General features: G+C 48.7%; 1 protein-coding gene across 1 annotated transcript in view; it reads left to right on the forward strand.

The window, feature by feature from the left end:
• Positions 1-3,491: 3,491 nt before the first annotated feature.
• PRKAR2A (protein kinase cAMP-dependent type II regulatory subunit alpha) overlaps positions 3,492-24,000 on the forward strand; it is a 47,974-nt gene continuing 27,465 nt past the window's right edge. Inside the window, exons 1-6 of the mRNA XM_073575077.1 lie at positions 3,492-4,028; positions 18,882-18,917; positions 20,312-20,364; positions 20,489-20,572; positions 21,230-21,336; positions 21,490-21,643. Of these exons, the coding sequence (XP_073431178.1) occupies positions 3,770-4,028; positions 18,882-18,917; positions 20,312-20,364; positions 20,489-20,572; positions 21,230-21,336; positions 21,490-21,643 (693 nt within the window). The 5' untranslated portion in view covers positions 3,492-3,769. The remainder of the gene's footprint in view (positions 4,029-18,881; positions 18,918-20,311; positions 20,365-20,488; positions 20,573-21,229; positions 21,337-21,489; positions 21,644-24,000) is intronic.

A 24,000-nucleotide genomic window follows, 5' to 3' on the forward strand; every position in this document is an offset into this window, starting at 1 on the left:
GGGCTGTCTTTCCTTTGGGGTCTGCTCTGCGGCAGTTAGTTTTCCCCTTTACTTGCTTCAGGCTTATTTAGTCCTCCGGCTGTGACAAAGCATCTAGGACCATCGTAGGTACGCTCCACGGCTACTGCTAGTTGCGTGGTTAGGATCAGGGATCTGCAATCTGCATAGTTACCGACCTCTCTGGTTTTCTGTGACTTAGCTTGTTTTGTTTTTCTCTCCTCGGTGACCCATTCATAACAGACATCCAACAAGACCTGCCATATACCGGGGACATCCAAAAAGACCTGCCATAGACCGGGAACACTCCACAAGACCTGCCATAGACCGGGGACATCCAACAAGACCTGCCATATACCATGGACATCCTGCAAGACCTGCCATAGACCGGGGACATCCAACAAGACCTGCCATATACCAGGGACTTGCAACAAGACCTGCCATAGACCGGGGACATCCAACAAGACCTGCCATATACCAGAGACATCCAACAAGACCTGCCATATACCAGAGACATCCAACAAGACCTGCCATATACCAGAGACATCCAACAAGACCTGCCATATACCATGGACATCTAACAAGACCTGCCATATACCAGGGACATCCAACAAGACCTGCCATATACCATGGACATCTAACAAGACCTGCCATATACCAGGGACATCTAACAAGACCTGCCATATACCAGGGACATCTAACAAGACCTGCCATATACCATGGACATCTAACAAGACCTGCCATATACCGGGGACATCCAACAAGACCTGCCATATACCGGGGACATCCAACAAGACCTGCCATATACCATGGACATCTAACAAGACCTGCCATATACCGGGGACATCCAACAAGACCTGCCATATACCATGGACATCTAACAAGACCTGCCATATACCAGGGACATCCAACAAGACCTGCCATATACCGGGGACATCTAACAAGACCTGCCATATGCCAGGGACATCTAACAAGACCTGCCATATACCATGGACATCTAACAAGACCTGCCATATACCATGGACATCTAACAAGACCTGCCATATACCATGGACATCTAACAAGACCTGCCATATACCATGGACATCTAACAAGACCTGCCATATACCATGGACATCTAACAAGACCTGCCATATACCGGGGACATCCAACAAGACCTGCCATATACCATGGACATCCAACAAGACCTGCCATATACCAGGGACATCCAACAAGACCTGCCATATACCATGGACATCTAACAAGACCTGCCATATACCAGGGACATCTAACAAGACCTGCCATATACCATGGACATCTAACAAGACCTGCCATATACCAGGGACATCCAACAAGTCCTGCCATATACCGGGGACATCCAACAAGACCTGCCATATACCGGGGACATCCAACAAGACCTGCCATATACCGGGGACATCCAACAAGACCTGCCATATACCGGGGACATCCAACAAGTCCTGCCATATACCGGGGACATCTAACAAGACCTGCCATATACCGGGGACATCCAACAAGACCTGCCATATACCAGGGACATCCAACAAGACCTGCCATATACCATGGACATCTAACAAGACCTGCCATATACCGGGGACATCTAACTAGACCTGCCATATACCATGGACATCTAACAAGACCTGCCATATACCAGGGACATCCAACAAGTCCTGCCATATACCAGGGACATCCAACAAGACCTGCCATATACCGGGGACATCCAACAAGACCTGCCATATACCGGGGACATCCAACAAGACCTGCCATATACCAGGGACATCCAACAAGTCCTGCCATATACCGGGGACATCTAACAAGACCTGCCATATACCGGGGACATCCAACAAGACCTGCCATATACCGGGGACATCCAACAAGACCTGCCATATACCAGGGACATCCAACAAGACCTGCCATATACCATGGACATCTAACAAGACCTGCCATATACCATGGACATCCAACAAGTCCTGCCATATACCAGGGACATCCAACAAGACCTGCCATATACCGGGGACATCCAACAAGACCTGCCATATACCGGGGACATCCTGCAAGTCCTGCCATATACCAGGGACATCCAACAAGTCCTGCCATATACCAGGGACATCCAACAAGACCTGCCATATACCAGGGACATCCAACAAGACCTGCCATATACCAGGGACATCTAACAAGACCTGCCATATACCAGGGACATCCAACAAGACCTGCCATATACCGGGGACATCCAACAAGACCTGCCATATACCAGGGACATCCAACAAGACCTGCCATATACCAGGGACATCCAACAAGACCTGCCATATACCGGGGACATCCAACAAGTCCTGCCATATACCGGGGACATCTAACAAGACCTGCCATATACCGGGGACATCCAACAAGACCTGCCATATACCAGGGACATCCAACAAGACCTGCCATATACCAGGGACATCCAACAAGTCCTGCCATATACCGGGGACATCTAACAAGACCTGCCATATACCGGGGACATCCAACAAGACCTGCCATATACCGGGGACATCTAACAAGACCTGCCATATACCAGGGACATCCAACAAGACCTGCCATATACCATGGACATCTAACAAGACCTGCCATATACCATGGACATCCAACAAGTCCTGCCATATACCAGGGACATCCAACAAGACCTGCCATATACCGGGGACATCCAACAAGACCTGCCATATACCGGGGACATCCTGCAAGACCTGCCATATACCAGGGACATCCAACAAGACCTGCCATATACCAGGGACATCCAACAAGACCTGCCATATACCAGGGACATCCAACAAGACCTGCCATATACCAGGGACATCTAACAAGACCTGCCATATACCAGGGACATCCAACAAGACCTGCCATATACCAGGGACATCCAACAAGACCTGCCATATACCGGGGACATCCAACAAGACCTGCCATATACCAGGGACATCCAACAAGACCTGCCATATACCGGGGACATCCAACAAGACCTGCCATATACCAGGGACATCCAACAAGACCTGCCATATACCAGGGACATCCAACAAGACCTGCCATATACCGGGGACATCCTGCAAGACAATTTTTGACAGCGGAAATTTGTGACAACTGACATCATATGACAAGTTATCAGCACTTATTGTAGGGTGGGGATGACTCTGGCCCACATCCAGGCCCTAACTCTCCACTATACTCTCAGGTACCGCCATATAATACTATTGCTCGCCCCCCTCACGTCCCGCCACTGCCTCGTCCCTCCTCTGCCCACACGACCGCAACCCACACTGACTGACTACACATCTCTCTCTCTCTCTCAAGGCCAAACGCTAGTGATGACGTCAAATAGGCGTGGTTATTCGCCAGTGGCCCATGATGATTGGTTCAGTTGGAGAAGGCGGTGTCTTTTCATGCAAATACACCCAGACGTGCCACGCCCAATAAAAAAAAATAAGTCCCTGCGGAAGAAAAGCTCATGACGTCAGCGCTACGTCCCTCCCTCTCCTCCAATAGGCCAGCCCTCTTTTTCCCGCCCTCTTGCTGCGCGCACACCCCGAGCCGCTCCACCTCCTGGGTTTAGCAGGATTAGTGCGCCGGTGCTTCTTCTCGGCTGTGTGTGAGGTGAATCCCGGAGCCGCCGCCGCCTCCTCAGCCTCCCCCAGCGGCCGCTGTGCGTGTGTGACGGGGGCAGGGAGGGAGGGGGGTTCTCCGCTGGAAGAAGGGAGGGTGCGGTGCGTGTCTGTACGGAGCCGGTGACGGAGCAGCCCCCCGGGGGACGATGAGCATCGAGATCCCGCCCGGCCTGACGGAGTTGCTGCAGGGTTACACGGTGGAGGTTCTGCGGCAGCGGCCTCACGATCTGGTCGATTTCGCCGTGTGCTACTTCACCCGACTCCAGGAGAAACGGCTGCAGGATGGCGCCGGGGCCGCCGAGCAACGGCCTCACGGCCGCGGGGTCAACTTTGACGGGGAACCGATGCAGACCGAGTCCAACGGGGACGAAGACGACGAGGAGGAGGACGACTCCGACTTCGAACGTAAGAGCCCGAGCACCTAGGCCCGACCGCGGCTGCTGCAGCACCTCACCGCTGTCACTCACCTGTCACATACGGCCTCTCTTAAAGGGGACGTGCAGCCCTCATTTAAAGGCGTGTTGGGTGCATTTCTCCTTTACATTTGCTCCCCCCCCCCCCCTCGATCTTATATCATTGCACCCCGAGCCCATCTCCAAGTAATAAGATGTCAGGGAGGTCTGGCTGCAGTTAAAGGCATTTTGTAGAAGGATTTTTCACTGTTCAGGGGGGATTCCCAATAAATTGTCAGGAGCCTTCCTTGTTTGTTGCAGTGTGTTCTGTCCTCTGTGGAGGGCGCTGCAGGGGGAATGAACACTGGGGTCTCAGGAAACGACCCGGAAACATTAGATGATAAATGTCCGCTCTTGCCAGTATCCGCCCACTCTCTAGCATGTATGGGGGTCCCCGCTCTTGCCAGTATCCGCCGACTCTAGCATGCATGGGGGTCCCCGCTCCTGCCAGTATCCGCCCACTCTCTAGCATGCATGGGGGTCCCCGCTCCTGCCAGTATCCGCCCACTCTCTAGCATGCATGGGGGTCCCCGCTCTTGCCAGTATCCGCCGACTCTAGCATGCATGGGGGTCCCCGCTCCTGCCAGTATCCGCCGACTCTAGCATGCATGGGGGTCCCCGCTCCTGCCAGTATCCGCCCACTCTCTAGCATGCATGGGGGTCCCCGCTCCTGCCAGTATCCGCCGACTCTAGCATGCATGGGGGTCCCCGCTCCTGCCAGTATCCACTGAGTCTAGCATGTGTGGGGGTCCCCGCTCCTGCCAGTGTCCACCGACTCTAGTATGTGTGGGGGTCCCCACTCTTGCCAGTATCCGCCGACTCTAGCATGTGTGGGGGTCCCCGCTCTTGCCAGTATCCGCTCACTCTCTAGCATGTGTGGGGGTCCCCGCTCTTAACAGTATCTGCTCACTCTCTAGCATGTATGGGGGTCCCCGCTCTTGCCAGTATCCTCCGACTCTCTAGCATGTATGGGGGTCCCCGCTCTTGCCAGTATCCGCCGACTCTCTAGCATGTATGGGGGTCCCCGCTCTTGCCAGTATCCTCCAACTCTCTAACATGTGTGGGGGTCCCCGCTCCTGCCAGTATCCGCTCACTCTCTAGCATGTATGGGGGTCCCTGCTCTTGCCAGTATCCGCCGACACTCTAGCATGTATGGGGGTCCCCGTTCTTGCCAGTATCCTCCAACTCTCTAGCATGTGTGGGGGTCCCCGCTCCTGCCAGTATCCGCTCACTCTCTAGCATGTATGGGGGTCCCTGCTCTTGCCAGTATCCGCCCACTCTCTAGCATGTATGGGGGTCCACGCTCTTGCCAGTATCCGCCAATTCTCTAGCATGTGGGGGGGGGTCCCCGAACTGATGGCGTCAGAGGATTTAAGGATCGGGCAGATGGTCCTGGCGGCTGGAGATCAGCTGCTGCCGTATGATTTTGGGATGTATAGTATCGGGGAACTTTGTAACAAAATGAACTTGTCCATTGTTTATCGTACAGGAGACGGGAGAATTTATCTTTGTTAGTGGAGTCTCCCTTTAAAATGACCTATGTGTATATAGAACTGTCACAACGATTTCTGCAAAGGGTCATCACTTCATAGTCACTGGGGGTCTGACCTCTGATCACCACCATCCTTAGAATGAAGGCTCTGCAGGGACCTGATGCCTGGTCCCATTGAAGTGAATGGATGGTGCTAATGTGCAGCGCTGTGATCACTTCATCCCTTGGAGGGGGGAGGGGGCTCTTCCTGGTAATGGGAAAACCCCTCTTCAGAGTTTATGGTGAGAGACTGGCCTTTGTCTTGGCGCATAGGCACACGGCCACAGCTGGCATCGTGAGGATGCTACGGGTTGGTAGCATTGAAGGCTGATGCCAGGCTACATAAATGGAGGTCTAGTTGCAATTGAATGGCCGCTGTGGCCTTGTGGTTTATATAATGTGACAGCATTGATCTGTATCACACCAGTGACTACTGCTCCTGTCATCCTCTGCCCGTGACTTAGTTTGAAAGGGAGTAGCGGTGTACGTATAATCACCCCCCCACCTGTAATGTGACGTCTCTACAGCGAGTGAAACCTGTAGATGCCTACAGTATATCTAGTGTTGTTCAGATTGTGGATCCACTACTCTTGCCTGGGATCTGACGATCCTGTGCTGTTGTGGGCCACAGTATAACATACTGCATTGCAATTGTGGGGACCTGGCCTCACATGATCCTCCGTGTCCTAGCGCTCGAAGCCCTGGAACTTGGCTCTGTCCACCTCTCGTCTGAATGTGTGGAGTAAAGCTGTGGATCCGCAGCGGATTTGGCGCTGCAGATCCGCAACAATTTCTGCTGCGTTGTACAGTACCTTATTTTCTATGGAAAATGAAAACCGCAGTGCACATGCTGCGGATTTTTCAGCGCAGATTTGCTGCGGTTTTAAATCGGCAGCATGTCACTTTTGTGCGGATTCCGCAGCGGTTTGACACCTACTCCATTGTACAGGTGTCAAACTGCAGGGGAAAACCGCAGGCTAATCCACAGATAAAACGCAGGTCTTTTGACCTGCGTATTTTGCAAAATCTGCACGGAAAAGTCCGCAGCAGAATCCACAACGTGTGCACACACCCTTATTCTTCCCATAGATGTTCTGTGCCCATAGTCTTTTCGTCTGTGCAGTGGCCGATGTGCAGTTTAGCCGGAGGGGGCTTTGATATTGGGGTCTGTTCCCTCCTTAAGGGGGTTTTACACATGGCGATATCGCTATGTGTGATACTTACCTCCGACCGGCTCCCCCGCTGTCCATCGCTGATCGCGCGAGAATGTCCGGCTCCATTTCTCGTCGGGCGCTTCCTGCTGGCGCCGACGAGCGACGCTGGAGGCGGGCGGGAGGACGTCTTCATCGCTGTGTGTGAAAGGTGAGTATCGTGCGCTGCGTCGCTGCTGCATCGCTGTGAGATCTTTCTATGTGAAAGCTCACTAGCGATTATATAGCGATGCACCAGCGATCCTGACCGGGTCGGATCGCTGGTGCATCGCTAAATGTAAAAGGGCCTTTAGGGTCTTGTATTGTGACCATGTAGTAGCTCTTTGGTACTGATAAATGCTGGGATAGGTATCAATTGGGGTAAGATGGCAACTGAACATCTCCACTGGGGATTAGACAGATTAAATTGCTAATCTTATTAGTGAGGTGAAGGAAGCCCACTACCAGCCCTAATGTAATGCTGCTTGGCATGGTCATACAGGAAATATGCGGCCGGCCATGGCTTCTCTCCGCATTATCTGTTCATTTTCCAGGGCTTGTTTGGACCCCTCGGCTGTGCTCATACACATTATATAGAACAGGGTCTTCTCGGGATAAGCGTTGCTCGCTCTTTTTTTTTTTTGTCTGTCGGTGGCATCATACTTCCTGTGCAGCGCTGTGTACCATTACCAGGTTGGATAGGTGATCAGTAATATATTGTTATCCATGAGGGTCACTGTGAGGGTGATTCTGTTCTTTGTTGTGGGCCTCATGTCCTCTTCTCATCACCTTTTTGTGATATGTGTAACATCAGTCTCCCAGCCGGTTGGCATGTTAATAATTAAAGGGCTTGGCAGCATAGTGGCATATGGTAATCGGTAATTATATTATTTGCTTGTATCCATGCTCATAATTCCCTCAGATGAAGTGGAATGTGCGTCTGCAGCCTTAACCATTTGTGCGTTCTCCCATTCACCACATGTCCATTCTTAGGCCTTTTTCACACACCAGTTTTTTCTGTCAGTCCAAATCCGCCAAAATAGCGGAAAACGGATCTGCAGGCGGACTGACAGAAACGTGTGCCAGCGGATCGGCGGATGTATGGATCCGCCGATCTTGCAAATTTAAAGGAACTGTGCCCGGTTAAAAAAATAAATAAATAAATACCGGTGATGTAATGTTATCCATGTCGCTTCCGAGTTCTCGCAGGAGCCGGGGTGGGAGTAATGGCGCGGCTGAGATCTTGCGGGAGCCGGGACCAGGGGACATGAGCAGGTGTGATGGATCGCGGGAGGGATAACCTGGGGATTATCGTAGGAGGTTAGCGCCAACCATCGCGCGATGTGGGGAGCAGACATCGCGGGAAGTGAGCGGTCATTATCGCAGGATGTTTGGAGCGATTGCGCGATGTGAGGGGCAGGGATGCCATCATCGCGGGAAGTGTGGAGCTGCGGTGACCATGGAAGAGAGAGGGTTTTTTTCTTCTTCTACCGGCAGCCAGACAGAATTGGGGGTTAAATCACTACATGGCGGATCCGCGGCCCGAAAAAACGTTGCAGAGTCCGTCCGGTCATGTCAACGGACGCCAAAATCTCGGCGGATCCGCTGACATGCGGATGCAACGGACGACCATCAGTCAAAATCCGCCAATAATGCTAGTCAATGGCGGATCCGTTTTTTTCTCCAAAACGGCGGATTTTGACGGTCAAAAACGGATGTGTGAAACAGGCCTTAGTCAGTGAGGCTGGGTGCACATTACCCTTGTGGTTATTGTTGGGTGCATACTCAGGTTTGGGCCTAGCGGTTGCCGCTGTCAGGACGTATGGCGAGGAATACCCACTGTAACATAAAAAAAGCATGCTTCTTTGCTGTAGCCCAGTCTGCTTCACTTTCCTATACAGTTAAACAAGCTTTATACAGAGTCCAAAAAGAACAGTTTTGGCCTCCATCTGGCGAATGAGGTCTATGCAACATAGTAGTATTCATTGGGAAAAGCTCCTGATGTATAAATAAGCTAAGTGCAAAGACATGTTATGGACCCATCCTAACACTAACCAGGGTGTTTACCCGCTGTTGGGCCTGGCATATGGCTCTAATTCCAGGAATGCAGCTGGCATGATACCCCAGCTTGCCCTGCTCACGATCATGAGCAAGGCTGTGTTAATTGGGTATGTGACATTTTCGAGATAAAGGCTGGCATACGGCGTGCACATTGACCATACAAAGAGCGCTGGCATTCTGTTAGCACAAGCTCTTGCAGGTCAGGAGGGAGCTGCCATGTGCTAGGACCTCTGCTGCGTCTTATTCTACGCCGGGCCTATAGAGGAAGGACAGGATGTTCTTATAAATATTTAGGTCTGTTTTGTACATTGTGTAAACACAGGAGACGGCGGAATCAGCCGGGATCATGTTTACAAAGCTCTAAAGTGAGAGGCCGACGTCCTTAAGGGGCTGTGACTGTGGCTAAATATCCTGTCCTTTTCACATTCACCCTTGTACAAAGCAAAACAAGTTAGTGTTCTTCCTGCAGATGGAAATGCCATTTTTCAGGTGGCTCTCTGGTACCGTCCAGGACTGGCCTGATATCAGAAAATGCAAGTGGATGAATTCTACCCACAGATTGTTTTACTGGTCTCTGAACTACGATATGAAGCATATGATCGATCCAGGGCAGTCCAAATTCACTCCCCGATGGACGCTCAAAAGCGAACATTAGTCCAGTTTCGCACATTTTATTTACTTTGACACAGAAATCAGTATTGACTGCTGCAAGCTTTCACCTTCCAGTATATGGTTTAAATTTACAAGTCTGCAGCAAATCCTCTGCACATAACACAATCTGCCAGAATTTTTTTCCATTTTCTTTGTGCACCCCTAGGCAAACAGCTCTCCTTGAATTAATGGGACCCCCTGTATTTTACATGTCATGCCCTGTATGCTAAGTAGAGCTGCAAAATAGTGGAGTAGATCGTTGTCCTGGACGTTGGGTGGTTGGTGACGCAATGGACCTTCTTCAAATAAATGTTTTTTTTGTTTTGTATTTTTTCCTGTTTATCTGCCCTGTAAGTGACCAGTGAAATAATGCATCTCCTATTGCATTCCTACTGTGTGGTGACGTCAGGAGCTCAGGTCTAGTGGTATGTAGCTGAGCTTGTGCAGTAAAGGAGCATCGAGCATTCATACATCTGAGAAACCAGAGCTATAGCTGTAACTGGAGACCTTGTGTTAATTTCCTTGTATAAGAAGCTGCGTCATTGTTTATGGTCCTTACTACGATACTGTTAGTTGCTCTGTTTCTAAAGGCTCCATCTGTTCTTTTTTAGCTCTAAAGGCCCCGTTACACATAACGATGTCCCAGCGATCCCATCAACGATCTGACATGGATAGGATCGCTGGGACATCGTTAGGCTGATCGCTGGTGAGCTGTCACATAAATAGCCCCTCCAGCGATCAGGACCAGCAAGCAAGCTGGTTTCCAATGTAAACAGCGGGTATCTAAGAGTCGCGCGGCTCCTAGATACCCGCTGTTTACCTTGGAAACCAGCGTGCAGCGTCGCTGATCGTTGCTCTCCCGCTGCCACACGCAGCGATGCGTGCTGGCCAGCGGGAGACCAACGATCAAAAAATGGCCGAGGACGATCCTGCACGATCAGCGATTCCCGGCGGGGGGGTCGCTGATCCATGTCACACACAGCGATTTTGCTGGCGAGATTGCTGTGGCGTCACAAAATCCGCAATCTCGCTGGCGATATCGCTGTGTGTGACGGGGCCTTAAAAGGGTGTCCCACACCTCTTCTGTATTGGAAGGTGCTGACTTGCGTTAACATATACCTGCCACCAGGCGTGGAGCTACATCAGTGCCTACCAATATGAAGTGAGAGGTGCCGGAGAACCGGTTTATTTGAATGGTAGGAGATGGTTTGACTAGTGGCCGGGCATAAAAAGTTCATTGGCTTCAATAGTAAATGGACCTAAAAGTTAAGATGGTCACACGCTAAGGATTTTAGATTGGTGGTTTGTGCATGGGATCCTTATGAAGGTCATCATCTTGGGTGATAAAGCTGCGAGTTATAGCTTCTGATCGCTCCCTGCTGTAGCCTGTCCAGGCTTCCTTTCATGGGATGCAAACATGTTATGTGGCTTGAATTACTTTTTAACTACAATAAATAATCATTACCGCCAGATAAACTTTCTAGTAGATATTACTTGGGTTGTGTCGTGCTCATTTGTGGAGAGCAGGGACTTCATGTAGCATTGGTTATCGTGCTGGCTGGACGGACCCGATCCTGGTGCAGCAAAGGCTCAGAAGTAAGGAACAGGATTTGGGATTATAGCAGCTTCGCAAGATGTAAAATCACTCTCAGCTATAGGGGGAATGTGTAAGGGTGCTTCCACATTGTGCTTACCTTCGCGGGTCCCATCAGGGCTTGCAAAACGGGATACGGATGTTTTTCTCAGACTGGGCCATAGTCTATGCCGGCAGAGCCAACGAGCCCTCTGACATGCATCATTTTTCGGTGTATACCCCTACTGGAGGCCGACACTTAGAAGAAGCAGACAGTGGCGGCAGTAAATCCTGTGTAATCTGGGCTTCAGTCCTTGTGGGACACAAATGACTTATCGTTAACATGTTTGCATATTTGTAGAGGGATAGGGTCATGTATTCACCCAGCGTCTTCTCGCTGTTATGCCGGGATCACACATTTGAGAAACTCAGATGAGTCTCGCATCTTAATACCTGGCACTGGATTTCGAATGATACTCAAAATCAAGGTGGAAAATCAAATTACAGGCTGATCCAACTTCAGTGGAAATACCTCATGACAAGGAAATAATGCTCAGTAGTGTGTGTGGCCTCCATATACCTGTACGACCTCCCTACAATGCCTGGGAATGGTCCTGATGAGGCGGCGGATGGTCTCCTGAGGGATCTCCTCCCAGACCTGGATTAAAGCAAGACAACTCCTGGACAGTCTGTGGTGCATAGTGGCATTGGTGGATGGAACCAGTCATGATGTCACAGATGTGCATGATTGGATTCAGGACTGGGGAACGGGCAGGCCAGTCCATAGCTTCAATGCCTTCATCATGCAGGAACTGCTGACACACTTCAGCCACATGAGGCTTAGCATTGTCATGCATCAGAAGGAACCCAGGACCCAGTGTGCCTGCATGTGGTTTCAAAATGGGTCTGAGGATCTCATCCTGGTACCTAATGCAGACAAGGGTACCTCTGGCTAGCACATAGAGGGCTGTGGTGCCCTTCAAAGAAATGCCTCCTCACACCATTACTGACGGCCAAACCAGTCATGCTGGAGGATGTTGCAGGCAGCAGAACATTCTCCACTGTGTCTCCAGACTCTGTCATGTCTATTACAAGTGCTCAGTATGAACCTGCTCTCATCTGTGAAGAGCACAGGGCGTCAATGTCAAATCTGCCAAACACTGTGTTCTCTGGCAAATGCCAATCGTCCTGCACAGTGTTGGGCTGTGAGCACAACCCCCATCTGTGGATGTCGGGCTCTCAAACCATTCTCATGGAGTTGGTTTCTAACCGTTTGTGCAGACACATGCACACTTGTGGCCTGCTGGAGGTCATTTTGCAGGGCTCTGGCAGTGTTCCTCCTGTTCCTCCTTGCACAAAGGCTGAGGTAGCGGTCCTGCTGCTGGGTTGTTGCCCTCCTACGGCCCCCTCCACGTCTCCTGGTGTACTGGCCTGTCTCCTGGTACGCCTCTTTACACTACGCTGAAAGACACAGTAAACCTTCTTGCCACAGCTCGCATTGATGTGCCATCCTGGATGAGCCGCACTACCTGAGCCACTTGTGTGGGTTGTAGAGTCCGTCTCATGCTACCACGTGTGTGAAAGCACAACCAACATTCAAAAGTGACCAAAACATCAGCTAGAAAGCATTGGTACTGAGATGTGGTGTGTGGTCCCCACCTGCAGAACCCCTCCTTTATTGAGGGTGTCTTGATAATTGCCAATAATTTCCATCTATTCCATTTGCACAACAGCATGTGAAATTGATTGTCAATTAGTGTTGCTTCCTAAGTGGACAGTTTGATTTCACAGAAGTTTGATTTACTTGGACTTATCTTCTGTTTAAGTGTTCCCTTTATTTTTTTTGAGCAGTGTATTTTTGGAGTCGGACCATTTTATACGACTCCAACTCCACAGCCTTGGTTTTTATGGGCTGTCTCTCATAGCGCTGGGACTTGAGCATTTTGTGTAATTCCACATGTAAATCCAAAATAAAATATAATGCAACTTTGCAAATGGTCTTAGAATGTAAAACACCTTTATTATTAAAAAAAAAAAGTGGACTCCAAACCCTCTTATACACCTATAATAACAGAGCACGTATTAACCCTCCCTGGGGCCACTGCCGGCTCCCTGCTGCTGCTTCGGTGATGTCACGTTGACAGCACACATCACTGCCCGAGATGTGGGGAACCGATGCTGCCCAAAGGAGGATTAGCGCATGCTTAAGGCTACTTTCACACATCAGTTTTTTGCCGTCAGGCAGGATCCGGCTTTTTTTAGAAAAAACGGATCCGGCATAAATTTTGGAGAACTGTAGAAACGGATCCGTTTTTTTGCTGGATCCGTCTCTGTTCCTGGCGGCTGGCCAATTGGATCTGAGCATGCGCAGACTTAAAAAAACCGGATCCGGTTGCTGGATCCGTCTTTTTCTGGATCCGGCGCATTCCGGCGCCCATAGACTTTCATTGTAGCAAAAAGCTGGAAGCGCCGGATTCGGCGCTTCCGGCTTTTTCGCCGGAGGCAAAAAACGTTACAGTAGACGTTTTTTCAAGACGCCGGAATGAGACAAGTTGCCGGATCCGGCAAAAAACGGATGAAACGCAATGCCATCCGGCGCTAATGCAAGTCAATGGGGAAAAAACGGATCCGGCATTGCATTTTGCCGGATCCGTTTTTTCCAAAAAAAGCCGGATCGCGCCTGAAGGCAAAAAACTGATGTGTGAAAGAGGCCTAATTTGTTATTTTAGGTACATAATATCGCTTGGGCGTCTTTCCTGAAAGTAGTATAACTGCTTTTAAAAATGTCCACCCCTTTCTGTGTACAGCTCTTATGCAGCGCTACACACTTTGCCATTTCAGATTTTTTTTTTTTAAATGTGGCTTTAGTGCCATCATATTCTGTAGCTCTCTACTGTACATACATCATTACTGTCCCCATTAGGGCTCACATTTTAGATTCCCTATCAGTATATCTTTGGAGTGTGATGGGAAATGAGAATGTGAAGGAAACCCCCACAAACATGGTGAGAACATACCAACTCCTTGCAGATGTTGTCCTTGGTGGCATCTTTACACTGGACCACAGCACTGCACAGCGGCAGTCACGGTGCGGCGCCATCCTGCTTTTCTTTGGCAAATGTCCGTTTTGCATTTCTGCCACAATTGGTCAGGTAGCGTTGTCAGTTGTGTGGGAGTATCAGCTAGGGAGGACAATGGTTGATCTGCAAGCGTTCCTATATACTTGTTAGATATGTTAGTGGTTGATCAGCACATTGTGTGGGTGGCTGCAGGTCAGTCTGTGGATTGCAATCACATTGTGTCCTCCACCTGGAGCTGTCTAATGTATATTACCTTTTATACTTTGAGCAGATGAGGGTTGCTGGCATGTCTCCCTGAGGGAATTATCGACACACCAGCAGTAATAATGATGTAGCAGTGATTTACATACACTTCTTAGATAACTGCACAAAGACTTCAGCAATAAACCTGGACTGCTGTGTTCCTCAGTCATTGGCTTTGTTGAGCAAGCACAGCGATAAGCAGCTGCCATGAAGACTCTCTTCTCAGGGAACTATAGGAAAGACCCAGGAGCGCATGTGCCATCTATTTCTAAGAAAATTCAAGTAAAGCCGCTACAGGCGGCCAGTGCATGCTACGAGATGTACTTTTGAAACCAGTAAGACGTTGCAGGTAATAGATCAGTGCTCTATAGACTTCTGCAGTGTAGTCCCCCTTAGACTAGCGTCATCCAAAAGAAAAGAAAAAGTCCTGACACTTAGGCTGTGTGCCCACGATGCGATTTTTAAGCGTTTTTGGCGCGAAAACGCTGCAAAAACGTTTAAAAAAACTCGGACAGAACGCACCCCATGCATTCCTATGGCATTCCGCACATGCTGTGCTAATGCTGTGCTTTTGTCCGCAGCGGAATCGCATCACGGAAAAAAAACGCAGCATGCTCATTCTTTTTGCGGAATCGCAAAGAATTGCTGCGATTCCGCACCCATAGGAATGCATGAGAACCGCTTACTTCCCGCATGTGGCTCTGTCCACCATGCGCAAAGTTAAGCGTCTCATGGGCGGATGGTACCCACGGTGTGGATGAGAGGAGACTGTCCTCCAGGCCCTGGGTACCATACCCCTGTAAAAAAAAATAAAAAAAAATCGGGGTATATTTACATTCCGGCGTCACACGCAGCCTTCCTGGGCCTCGGCGTTCCCAGTAATGCCTTGCGGCAAGGACCTGTGATGACGTAGTCTCGCGTTACTCTAGCAGTCTCGTGAGATCGCTATAGCAATGTGAGACCAACGTCATCACAGGTCTCGCAAGGCATCGCTAGGAACGGGAGCGTCGCTGAGACTGCTCGGGACGTCGGAAGGTAAATATACCCCGATTTTTTTTTTTTTATCATTTTTAACATTCTATCTTTTACTATTGATGCCGCATAGGCAGCCTCAATAGTAAAAAGCTGGTCACACTTGTCAAACACTGTTTGACGAGTGTGACCAACCTGTCAATCACTTTCCAAGCAATGCTTCAAATTGCTTGGAAAGTGCTTGAATTTCGCACGCGAAAATCTCAAACATAATCGCGCGGAAAAAAACGCGCGTTTTCTGGGAAGGAGTCCGGTTTTGAGTGTCCGGTTTAAAACGCTACGTGGGCACATAGCCTAAATCTCTTTTTTGCTGTTGTCCAGTGATAAAATGTATAATACAAGGAGCTGTTGGTATATGTCTGTTCTGGATGTGAGTACCCGGCAGTAAGGCCTTAGTTACAAGAGCCATAGTGCGCAAATGAGGGCGGGCCATTCCAGCTGCATTTTTGCCTCTCCATGGCAACCAGGTATTTGTTCGGCCCAAGACGGAAGTGGGAATCTATAAAGGCAAATATTGACCTTTAAAATGGGAAGGATGGGTGCTACGTCTGGACAAACCGTATGTATCTCTGTAGGCTCTGCACATAAGTCACATAGAAATAAAGTAACAGACGAGCGGCATTAAAGGGGATTGTAAGACTGTCATCACATGCGTTCCTTCCTATAGACATCTACAAAACCGATGAGACAAATGCCGGGGGGCTGTTCGCATTGTGCCTCAGAGGCACGTGGTGGTGATGTCTTATTTCAAAGGGTCGCTCACTACTTGCAGATTTATGGCTTTCCTTAGATTAGGCTGTTAATAAGATCTGAACTGATATACTTTAAAACGGCCACTGTACAGTGTATGGAGCTGTGGTGCTCTGGGTGTTAAGCCTGTCCTCCACAGCAGCAGCTGCAGACAGGTGATTGGTGGGCTGCCAGATGTCGCATCCCCTCCGATCCAATAATGATGAATCCTAAGGATCAGGTCATACCTAAACCCTGGATACTCCCTTTACAATGCTTCTTCACCCCTTGATGTAAGTTCAGCACCTAAAATCCGTGTACTGGTATATAACTTGTCGTGGAAGTTGTGTATCTGCACTGAATATGTCTACAATATGTAGATGAGATTTTTAAAGGGGAAGTTAAATCGCCCCCTCCTCCAACCAGGGTGTGTAGTCTGCGTCCATTTTGGTGGAGTCAATATAAAATGGACTCCTAAAATAATAAATTGGGTGCAGTAGTTCAGCGCAAGATGTGATGAGTATTTTTTCATACAAATTTGGGAAAGTTATGAAATGTCCTGTTCCCGATCTAGGGTTTTAGTGGAGATGAATCTGTGCTGCACTGTATGCACATGCTCAGTACTGACCATTGCTGTGGAGTCAGAAGTCAGGGAAATTGAGGAGTCAGAGGTTTGGCTTACCAACTCCACGGCTCTGCCTCCAACTGCATGCAGGTCTTTGAAATGTGCAGCCATTGACAGCTTTTATATCTTCCATCTGTTGCTGCGTCCTCGAGAAATTAGTGTTTTAATCCACAGCCTTTGCCTCCTGAGCTCTTTTCTGTGCTAGGCATCAGCCTCTTTAGCGTGATTGATCGCTCAATGGTATGGTTTCCTAGCCTGGTACCTGACATGTCGCAGACCGTGAGCGTTCAATCAAGCTACTTGGCTATTAATGTAATGTGCTGCTGATTTTCCCAATGCAAATACGCACCGTATGCATTTATTTTAATGCTATGACCACATGGGACTGACAGACCACAGATTTTCCATAGCTGTACAGACCATACCAATATGTGCTTTATTTTTGCAAATCCACAGCATTTTGGCATACCACAAGGTCTATTTCCTACATCTCAATGGGCTTTGTTCCGCTTGGTGCACGTATTCTCAGTAGTCGCTCTGAGGATGAAGATAAAATGATCAATAGATGCTCAGTGTCCGAAGTGCAACAACTCCGCCTCGTGTGTGGCCGCTCATCCTGCTCTGTGGATTCTGCTCTGCTCAAGTGCATATTTCCCAGGTGGAATAAATTCTGAAAACTTCACTCATCTCCTCGCTTCCCATCATGTGAATGACTCATTAGCTGTAAATGGTGCAATTATATCTTCACTTTCTTCCTTCTCGCGGCTGTGTCAAACATGTTATTCTCAGGAGCAAAAAACACGGAGCATTAATTCTGACCTGTAAAACATTGATCGCTCCAGCGAAACTGCAGTGTGCCGGATCCATCCGTGATCGCTGATGTCATCGGCTTTCGAGTGTCATACCTTTTTTTTTTTTTTTTTTTTAATCGTGTGTTTTACATTACTCATTCTTCACCCCGGCGCTATCGCTCATCAGTTTTGTTCTCGTGTTTCCCAGGTAACTCATCCGCTATGGATCAGTATAATGTATGTGGTTAGATGTTATTTTCTCCTCTAGTATTCCTCATATGTCTGTTCAGAAGGTATCTATCATATTATGCTGAAATACAGCTCAACTGGATCAGCGCCAGGTCATGTATGGTACACTGTACATGTGCAGCGTCTTTAGTTTTTTTGATACAAGAAAAAGTTGGTACCTGGCAGCACTGACATCACAGTAATGGTTCAGGAGGTGCGCTGCTATGTGTGTGTTCCCGCAGGCTGCATAGTACTGGTGTGGAGCCCAAAAGACACACAAGCTCCCCTAAAAAATGATTGTAAATGCTGCAAGTTTGCATGGCTGTTCTGTTGCCGATCTCGGCTTTGTAAACATGAGCGTCTGGCCCCCTGTTCGGTATTTAAGGGAAGGTTCATGGCTGCGGTGTTACTGGCCTTAGATGGTGCGTTCCCCTTCACTTGGAGGGCTGAGAGCCGTCCATCCCTCGTAAGCGGTGTGCTTATTCTGTACAAGGGGAAACCCCTCATACTTGTGTCAGGGATCTCCGGATATCGAGTCAGACTTCTGAAACTGAACTATCAGCTGCAATAAAACAAGTTGCAAAAATATTTAAAGAGGACCTGTCACCCTGCAGAAGTGGCCAGTTCTTGGTCATGTTTTAGTCCCGCTGCTTTCCTGAGTACTCGTTTTTTTCATACAATTCTAGAGATTTTGCCTTTTTATTTAATGTATGATATTAAACAAAAATGTTATGATCAGCAGCAGATCTGAAACAAGCAAAAACTGATCACTTTTGATCTGGTGACAGGAGTAGCTTTAACCCTGGTAACTAACAGAACCCACAGGCAAGAGTGGCTCTAATTTTGGGAGATGGCAGCCATATTATTCTGATCTCATACAACCCCTTTCAGATGATTAAAGATGTCCAGATATGTAAGGTTAGAATGGGGCTACGTCTGCGTTCAGTTACTTTCCTGTAATAATCTCATAATCTGTTCTAACTGTAGGGATTTGTAATCCTGCATTTTGTGTGTTTGCAGGTTACTCTCTGTCCTCCTCTGGCTTATTTCATTTGTGGTTTTTGTTTTGCAGCTCCGGTCATCAATCGGTACAGTAGAAGAGTTTCAGGTGAGTGTCCGCAGCTCTGACTGGATTATAACTGTGATGGCATCATATGGGTGCAGGTCTGGAGTCCTCCACTCTCCTCATCTGTTTCTTTATCTGATACTTTGTGGCGTACATGCTACTTTATACCAGAGATGAGCAGATAGATTTGGTGCTGGCCAGCGGAAATGTTAGTAGTCCGTGGCCAAGAGTCCTTCAAACCTCCTACTTGCTGGCATCCCCTACACTTCTGATTCGTTGGCCTTGCGGCCTCATGCACAACAGTGTCATCATGCTGGGACTACAAATCAGAAGTGGTTCCAGCAGGTAGGAGGATGGTCGCAGGACTCGTCCTCCAGTCACAGACTACTAACATGTCTGCGGCACAGGGTCATGAGAATCAATTTGCTCCTCTTTATTAATCACGTTTATACTCTATATACCATAGACATACGCTGTCATTGACTCCCATTGTAGAAAAAGTATTTTTTTAGTAGATTCTGTGGTTTCCCTTCCTGCCTGGTCTACTGTGCTGGACTGGCTGGTAATAACAGACTTGTATTTTTGGCTTTTAATGCAGTTTTGCCATGTGATTTTTCTTGAAAAGTTTCTGGATTTGCTGGTTATTGTTTAAATGCATGAAATAATTTCATAACACTGGGCAACTTCCAGCCCGATTCTGACCTTGCTGAGAAAATTAGTTTCTTGGCACTCAAGGCCGATACAAAGGGAAAATATCAGTCTGTTCTGTCGCCACAGAATCCTGAGGTCGTGATAACAGCTGGAGTGACCTTCCATTCCTGCACGGCCTTCAATTAAGAAAAAACAAAAACAAATACTGCAAAGATGGAGACGCTTTCCTGCTCACTGTGGAGGAGCCGCTTCTATCAGCGGTCTGTTAGTGTGACCCAATGCGTTTCATGGGACATTTATGGTCCTGTCCTGGAATGATTCTGATTAAATGCACATCTCGAGTTACTAACGAAAGGGTTACAGCTGATAAATGGCAAGCAGAGCTCATCCAGCACAGCAAGACCCAGCATGTGGTTAAGTAGCAGCTAAACGTCTGGAAAATTACATTATAATCAGTACACCTGCATGTGGCAGTACCTATACACTGCCGATGTGCTCGCTATCCTGTCAGATTTTATTCCTTAATCCCCATCCTGTGAACAGAACCTCGATTGGTGTTGACAACCCTTAGGTATTAGATTAATGGTTGACACCAGTGAATACAGCAGAGCTCTAATGTGTATGAGATGCTAATATAGCTAGGATAACCATGGGATTGATGGAGGTCCTAGCATGCGGGGGGGGGGGGGGGGGTAACGTCTAATCTTGGTAAATTTCCTTTAATAATTGTCAGTGCCTCAAACCCAGGAATAAATCAGTTTTAATTTTTCCTCCAATTACCGTAGTTTGTGCTGAAGCCTTTAACCCAGATGAAGATGAGGAGGACACAGAACCTCGGGTAAATCTAAACTCATTCCTACTTTATGTCCTGTAATTTACCGTATGTTGATTTTGTGCATTGGTACATGTCAATTTTGTGTGTTTTTGTTTTTTTCTTTTTTTTTTTTTTTTTTTTTCTTTAGGTAGTTCACCCGAAAACAGATGAGCAGAGATGTAGATTACAGGAGGCTTGTAAAGATATTCTTATCTTTAAAAACCTCGACCAGGTAAGATTTCACATCGGGGTGTGTGTGTGTAAAGGTACTGTCACACTTAGCGATGTACCAGCGATCCCGACCAGCGATATGACGCGGTCAGGATCGCTGGTACATTGCTAAGTGGTCGCTAGTGAGCTGCCACATAGGCAGATATCACCAGCGACATCGCTGGGGACAGGGTTCGCTACTTACCTGTCACACTAGGCGATCCTGCGTCCTCCCGCCCGGCTCCACGCGTCGCTCGTCCTCACAGCAGGAAGCGCCACAGGAAGCTGACGACGAGAAACAGTCCTGAACGTTCTCGCGCGATCAGCGATAACCAGCGGGGGAGCCGGTCGTAGGTAAGTATCAGACATAGCGATATCGCTAGCAATATCGCTATAACGTCACTAGTTACAGCGATATTGCTAGCGATATCTTAGTGTGACATGCCCTTAAGTGTAGCTCATCACTTGAAATGTTCACTTTGTGTGTTTTCTGCTGTACACACAGACCATATAGACCAGAAGAGCGCATGAAATAACGGAGAGCTCCTGCACCCGTTTGCATTGCAGATGAGTGCAGGTAGCGGGTTAACGCATGGTTCTTTGTAGATACTTGGTGTCCTGTCTCCGGCTCCATTGATGGTTCCTGTATAACGCTGCTGTACATTTGATCTCTCTTTAGGAGCAGCTCTCTCAGGTTCTTGATGCAATGTTTGAGCGGAGAGTAGAACCTCAGGAACATGTGATCGACCAGGGGGATGACGGCGATAACTTCTATGTTATTGAGCGGTAAGTTGCTCTCTAGCCTGATGTAATGAACGTGTGCAGGGGTTTCATTTCTTGCAGCCACTTCTCAGTCCATTTAGGTCGATACTGCTAGAGATGTAACAAAATAATAGATTCTGAAACTATAATGACTGTCTCTTTGGCTTTCTTCTCCAGGGGGCTGTATGACATTTTTGTAGCTAGAGATGGACAGTCTCGCTGCGTAGGAAGATACGATAATCATGGCAGCTTTGGTGAGCTCGCCTTGATGTACAACACTCCGAGGGCTGCAACGATTGTAGCCACAACTGATGGAGCTCTGTGGGGGCTGGTGAGTAAAGAGACGCCTGGCTATCTGAGGTGGTCTATCTGACTTACTAACCGCAAGTGGCCTTTATGCCTAAATACTGATATTATCTGTAACACAGACCATAAATCTTCAGAGAGGAAATTGTGCAGAAGACGTGAAGTCATGGTGGCCACAAAAGCACCTGAGGCTTTTTCAGGCAGCTTCTGGGGGAACATTCTTTACATATATATTATTTTAATATTCTGTCTTTGTTCTTTAGATTGTCCTAATTCTAAAAGCTTTAGGACACCTTTGAATCTTTTTTTTTTTTTTTGCATTATACATATTGAGCTTAAAGAAAAATGCATTTGTCCTCTGAAGTCGGCAATGGATAACGTTGTAGCTTTTTTAATTCATCTTTAAAGCAAATGCATGAGAGGTTGGTGCATGTTTAAGCTGTGGAAGGTAACAGACTTACAGGACTTGTGCCAAGATTTAAAGGACCACGCCAGCGTTTTTTGCCCCTTCTCTTAGCAGTGAGTAACGTGTAGTGCGTGCAATAACATTCTTACCAGTTGCTGTCTTCTGCCGTTTTCAGCACTGCTCTGGTCAGCTCCTGCATTGTGACTGCACTTTTTTCTGGCTGTCTTGCAGTTCGTTCCTTTCTTAGTGTAAACCTATGAGAGCTTTCTCAATGCAAGTCTATGAGACTTGAAATGGCAGAAGACTGCAAGCAGTATTTTAATCCATGTGCTGTACATAATTGCTGATTGCGAACGAGGGTGACAAGTAAAAAAAAAACAAAAAAAACCCTTCTGGAGTGTTTTTTTAACGTTATCTGAAAATTATTGGATGGGGTAACATTTTCTGCTCACTGGGGGTCCAACAATAGGGGTCCCAAATGGGGCTCTGCAGAGCTACTACCAGTTCTCTGACCCCCGGGGGAGCTCTTTCCTGACCCCCATGCTTGCAGCTGTATACCTGCACAGCCGGGCAGTTGAGGGTCTTTGCTCTTATTCTATCTGTGGGTTAGCCCTATATGTTCAATATTGCTATTGCCCATTACATTGTGCCAGCAGTGCATCCTCGTTGGTATTGTGTGCCCACGGCCTCGCATCCTCCCGCGCTCTGCTTCCAGAGGGGCAGGTTGTGTTGTGCCTGTGAACAGTAGATCCATTGTATTCTTACCATTTTTGTGTGGAATCAGAATGAATGAAGTGGTTCAGTTCCTGCTATTGTGGAGGAGAGCCTTTGTTAACGTCAAATAATCAGAAACGGGACAGATTTGTACAAGACGAACTGGAGGGTGATGTCCCGGTGTTTCAGAGTAATGTAGACCATATCCTGGGTCTGTTAACATTGGTAGTTTCCACTTACTTTATTAGAGCATGAGGTCCCTGCTCGTTAACAGCTCCCTTATCAGCATACCCCAGTCTGTTAGGCTATGTGCACCGGTAGTTTTCGGTGGTGCGGATTTTGGAAACCTGCGGTTTAGGCTGCGGTTTAGCCTGCGGTTTCACACCTCTACAATGGAGATGTGAAACCGCAGCGGATTCCGCACAAAAAATTGACATGCTGCGGATTGTAACCTGCAGCATGTGCACAGCGTTTTCTCTCTCACCCATGACAGCACCACGGAGAGAGGGGATCCGCCCTTCAGGGACAGAAACCTACAGATAAAAAAAGGGCGGTACCTCTCCTCCGCCTTCAGTTGGGTTTTCTGTCCCTGACGGGGGACCCACAGTACGGCGTACCTGCGTTCGAGTCCGAATCCGGGGCAGGCCTGTCCGGTATTCGGCAGCGCGGATGCCCCTGTCGCGGCAGGAACGGTGCCCGAAGCCGCCACCGCTGGGGCCGATGCGGGCTACCGGGTGAGTGGGGGGGAGACGCCGGAGTCGCCGCTCCGGAAAGGAGATTGGGGCTCGCGGGGACCCGGTGGAAGTGCGGGCAGCGCCATGGTACGGAGAGTACAAAGATGGCCGCTGCCCCGGAAGTAGAGGCAGACTTCCGGGTCCCTGAGTCAGGCGCATGCGCGCGCTCCCCGACCAGCGCGATGCAGGATGGGAGCAGTGACGCCACGGGGGCGGCAAATTTAAAGATGGTGGCTGCAGAAACTCCTGGCTGGAAGCGATCCTAATAATGGAGGATAGCGACCAGCAACAGGAGCAGCATGCCAGACAGCAGCTCAAGCAGCAGCAGCAGCAGCACCACCACCACCGACAAAAGGAACGAAACAGAGAGGGCCGTTCCAGCAGTCACTCCACGCGGCGTAGTACGTCAGCAGCAAGGAGCAAATCGCCACCTGGAGGTCTGCCTATACAGGGCCTGACTCCGTCTCCCAAACTGGTACCTGCAGCCGCGCACCTTTTGGGGTAAGTGATCTTCGTGAATGTTCAACC

Source organism: Dendrobates tinctorius, unplaced genomic scaffold, assembly GCF_039654945.1.
Source record: "Dendrobates tinctorius isolate UK_male_01 unplaced genomic scaffold, ASM3965494v1 ptg000041l, whole genome shotgun sequence".
Taxonomy (NCBI): Eukaryota; Metazoa; Chordata; class Amphibia; order Anura; family Dendrobatidae; genus Dendrobates; species Dendrobates tinctorius.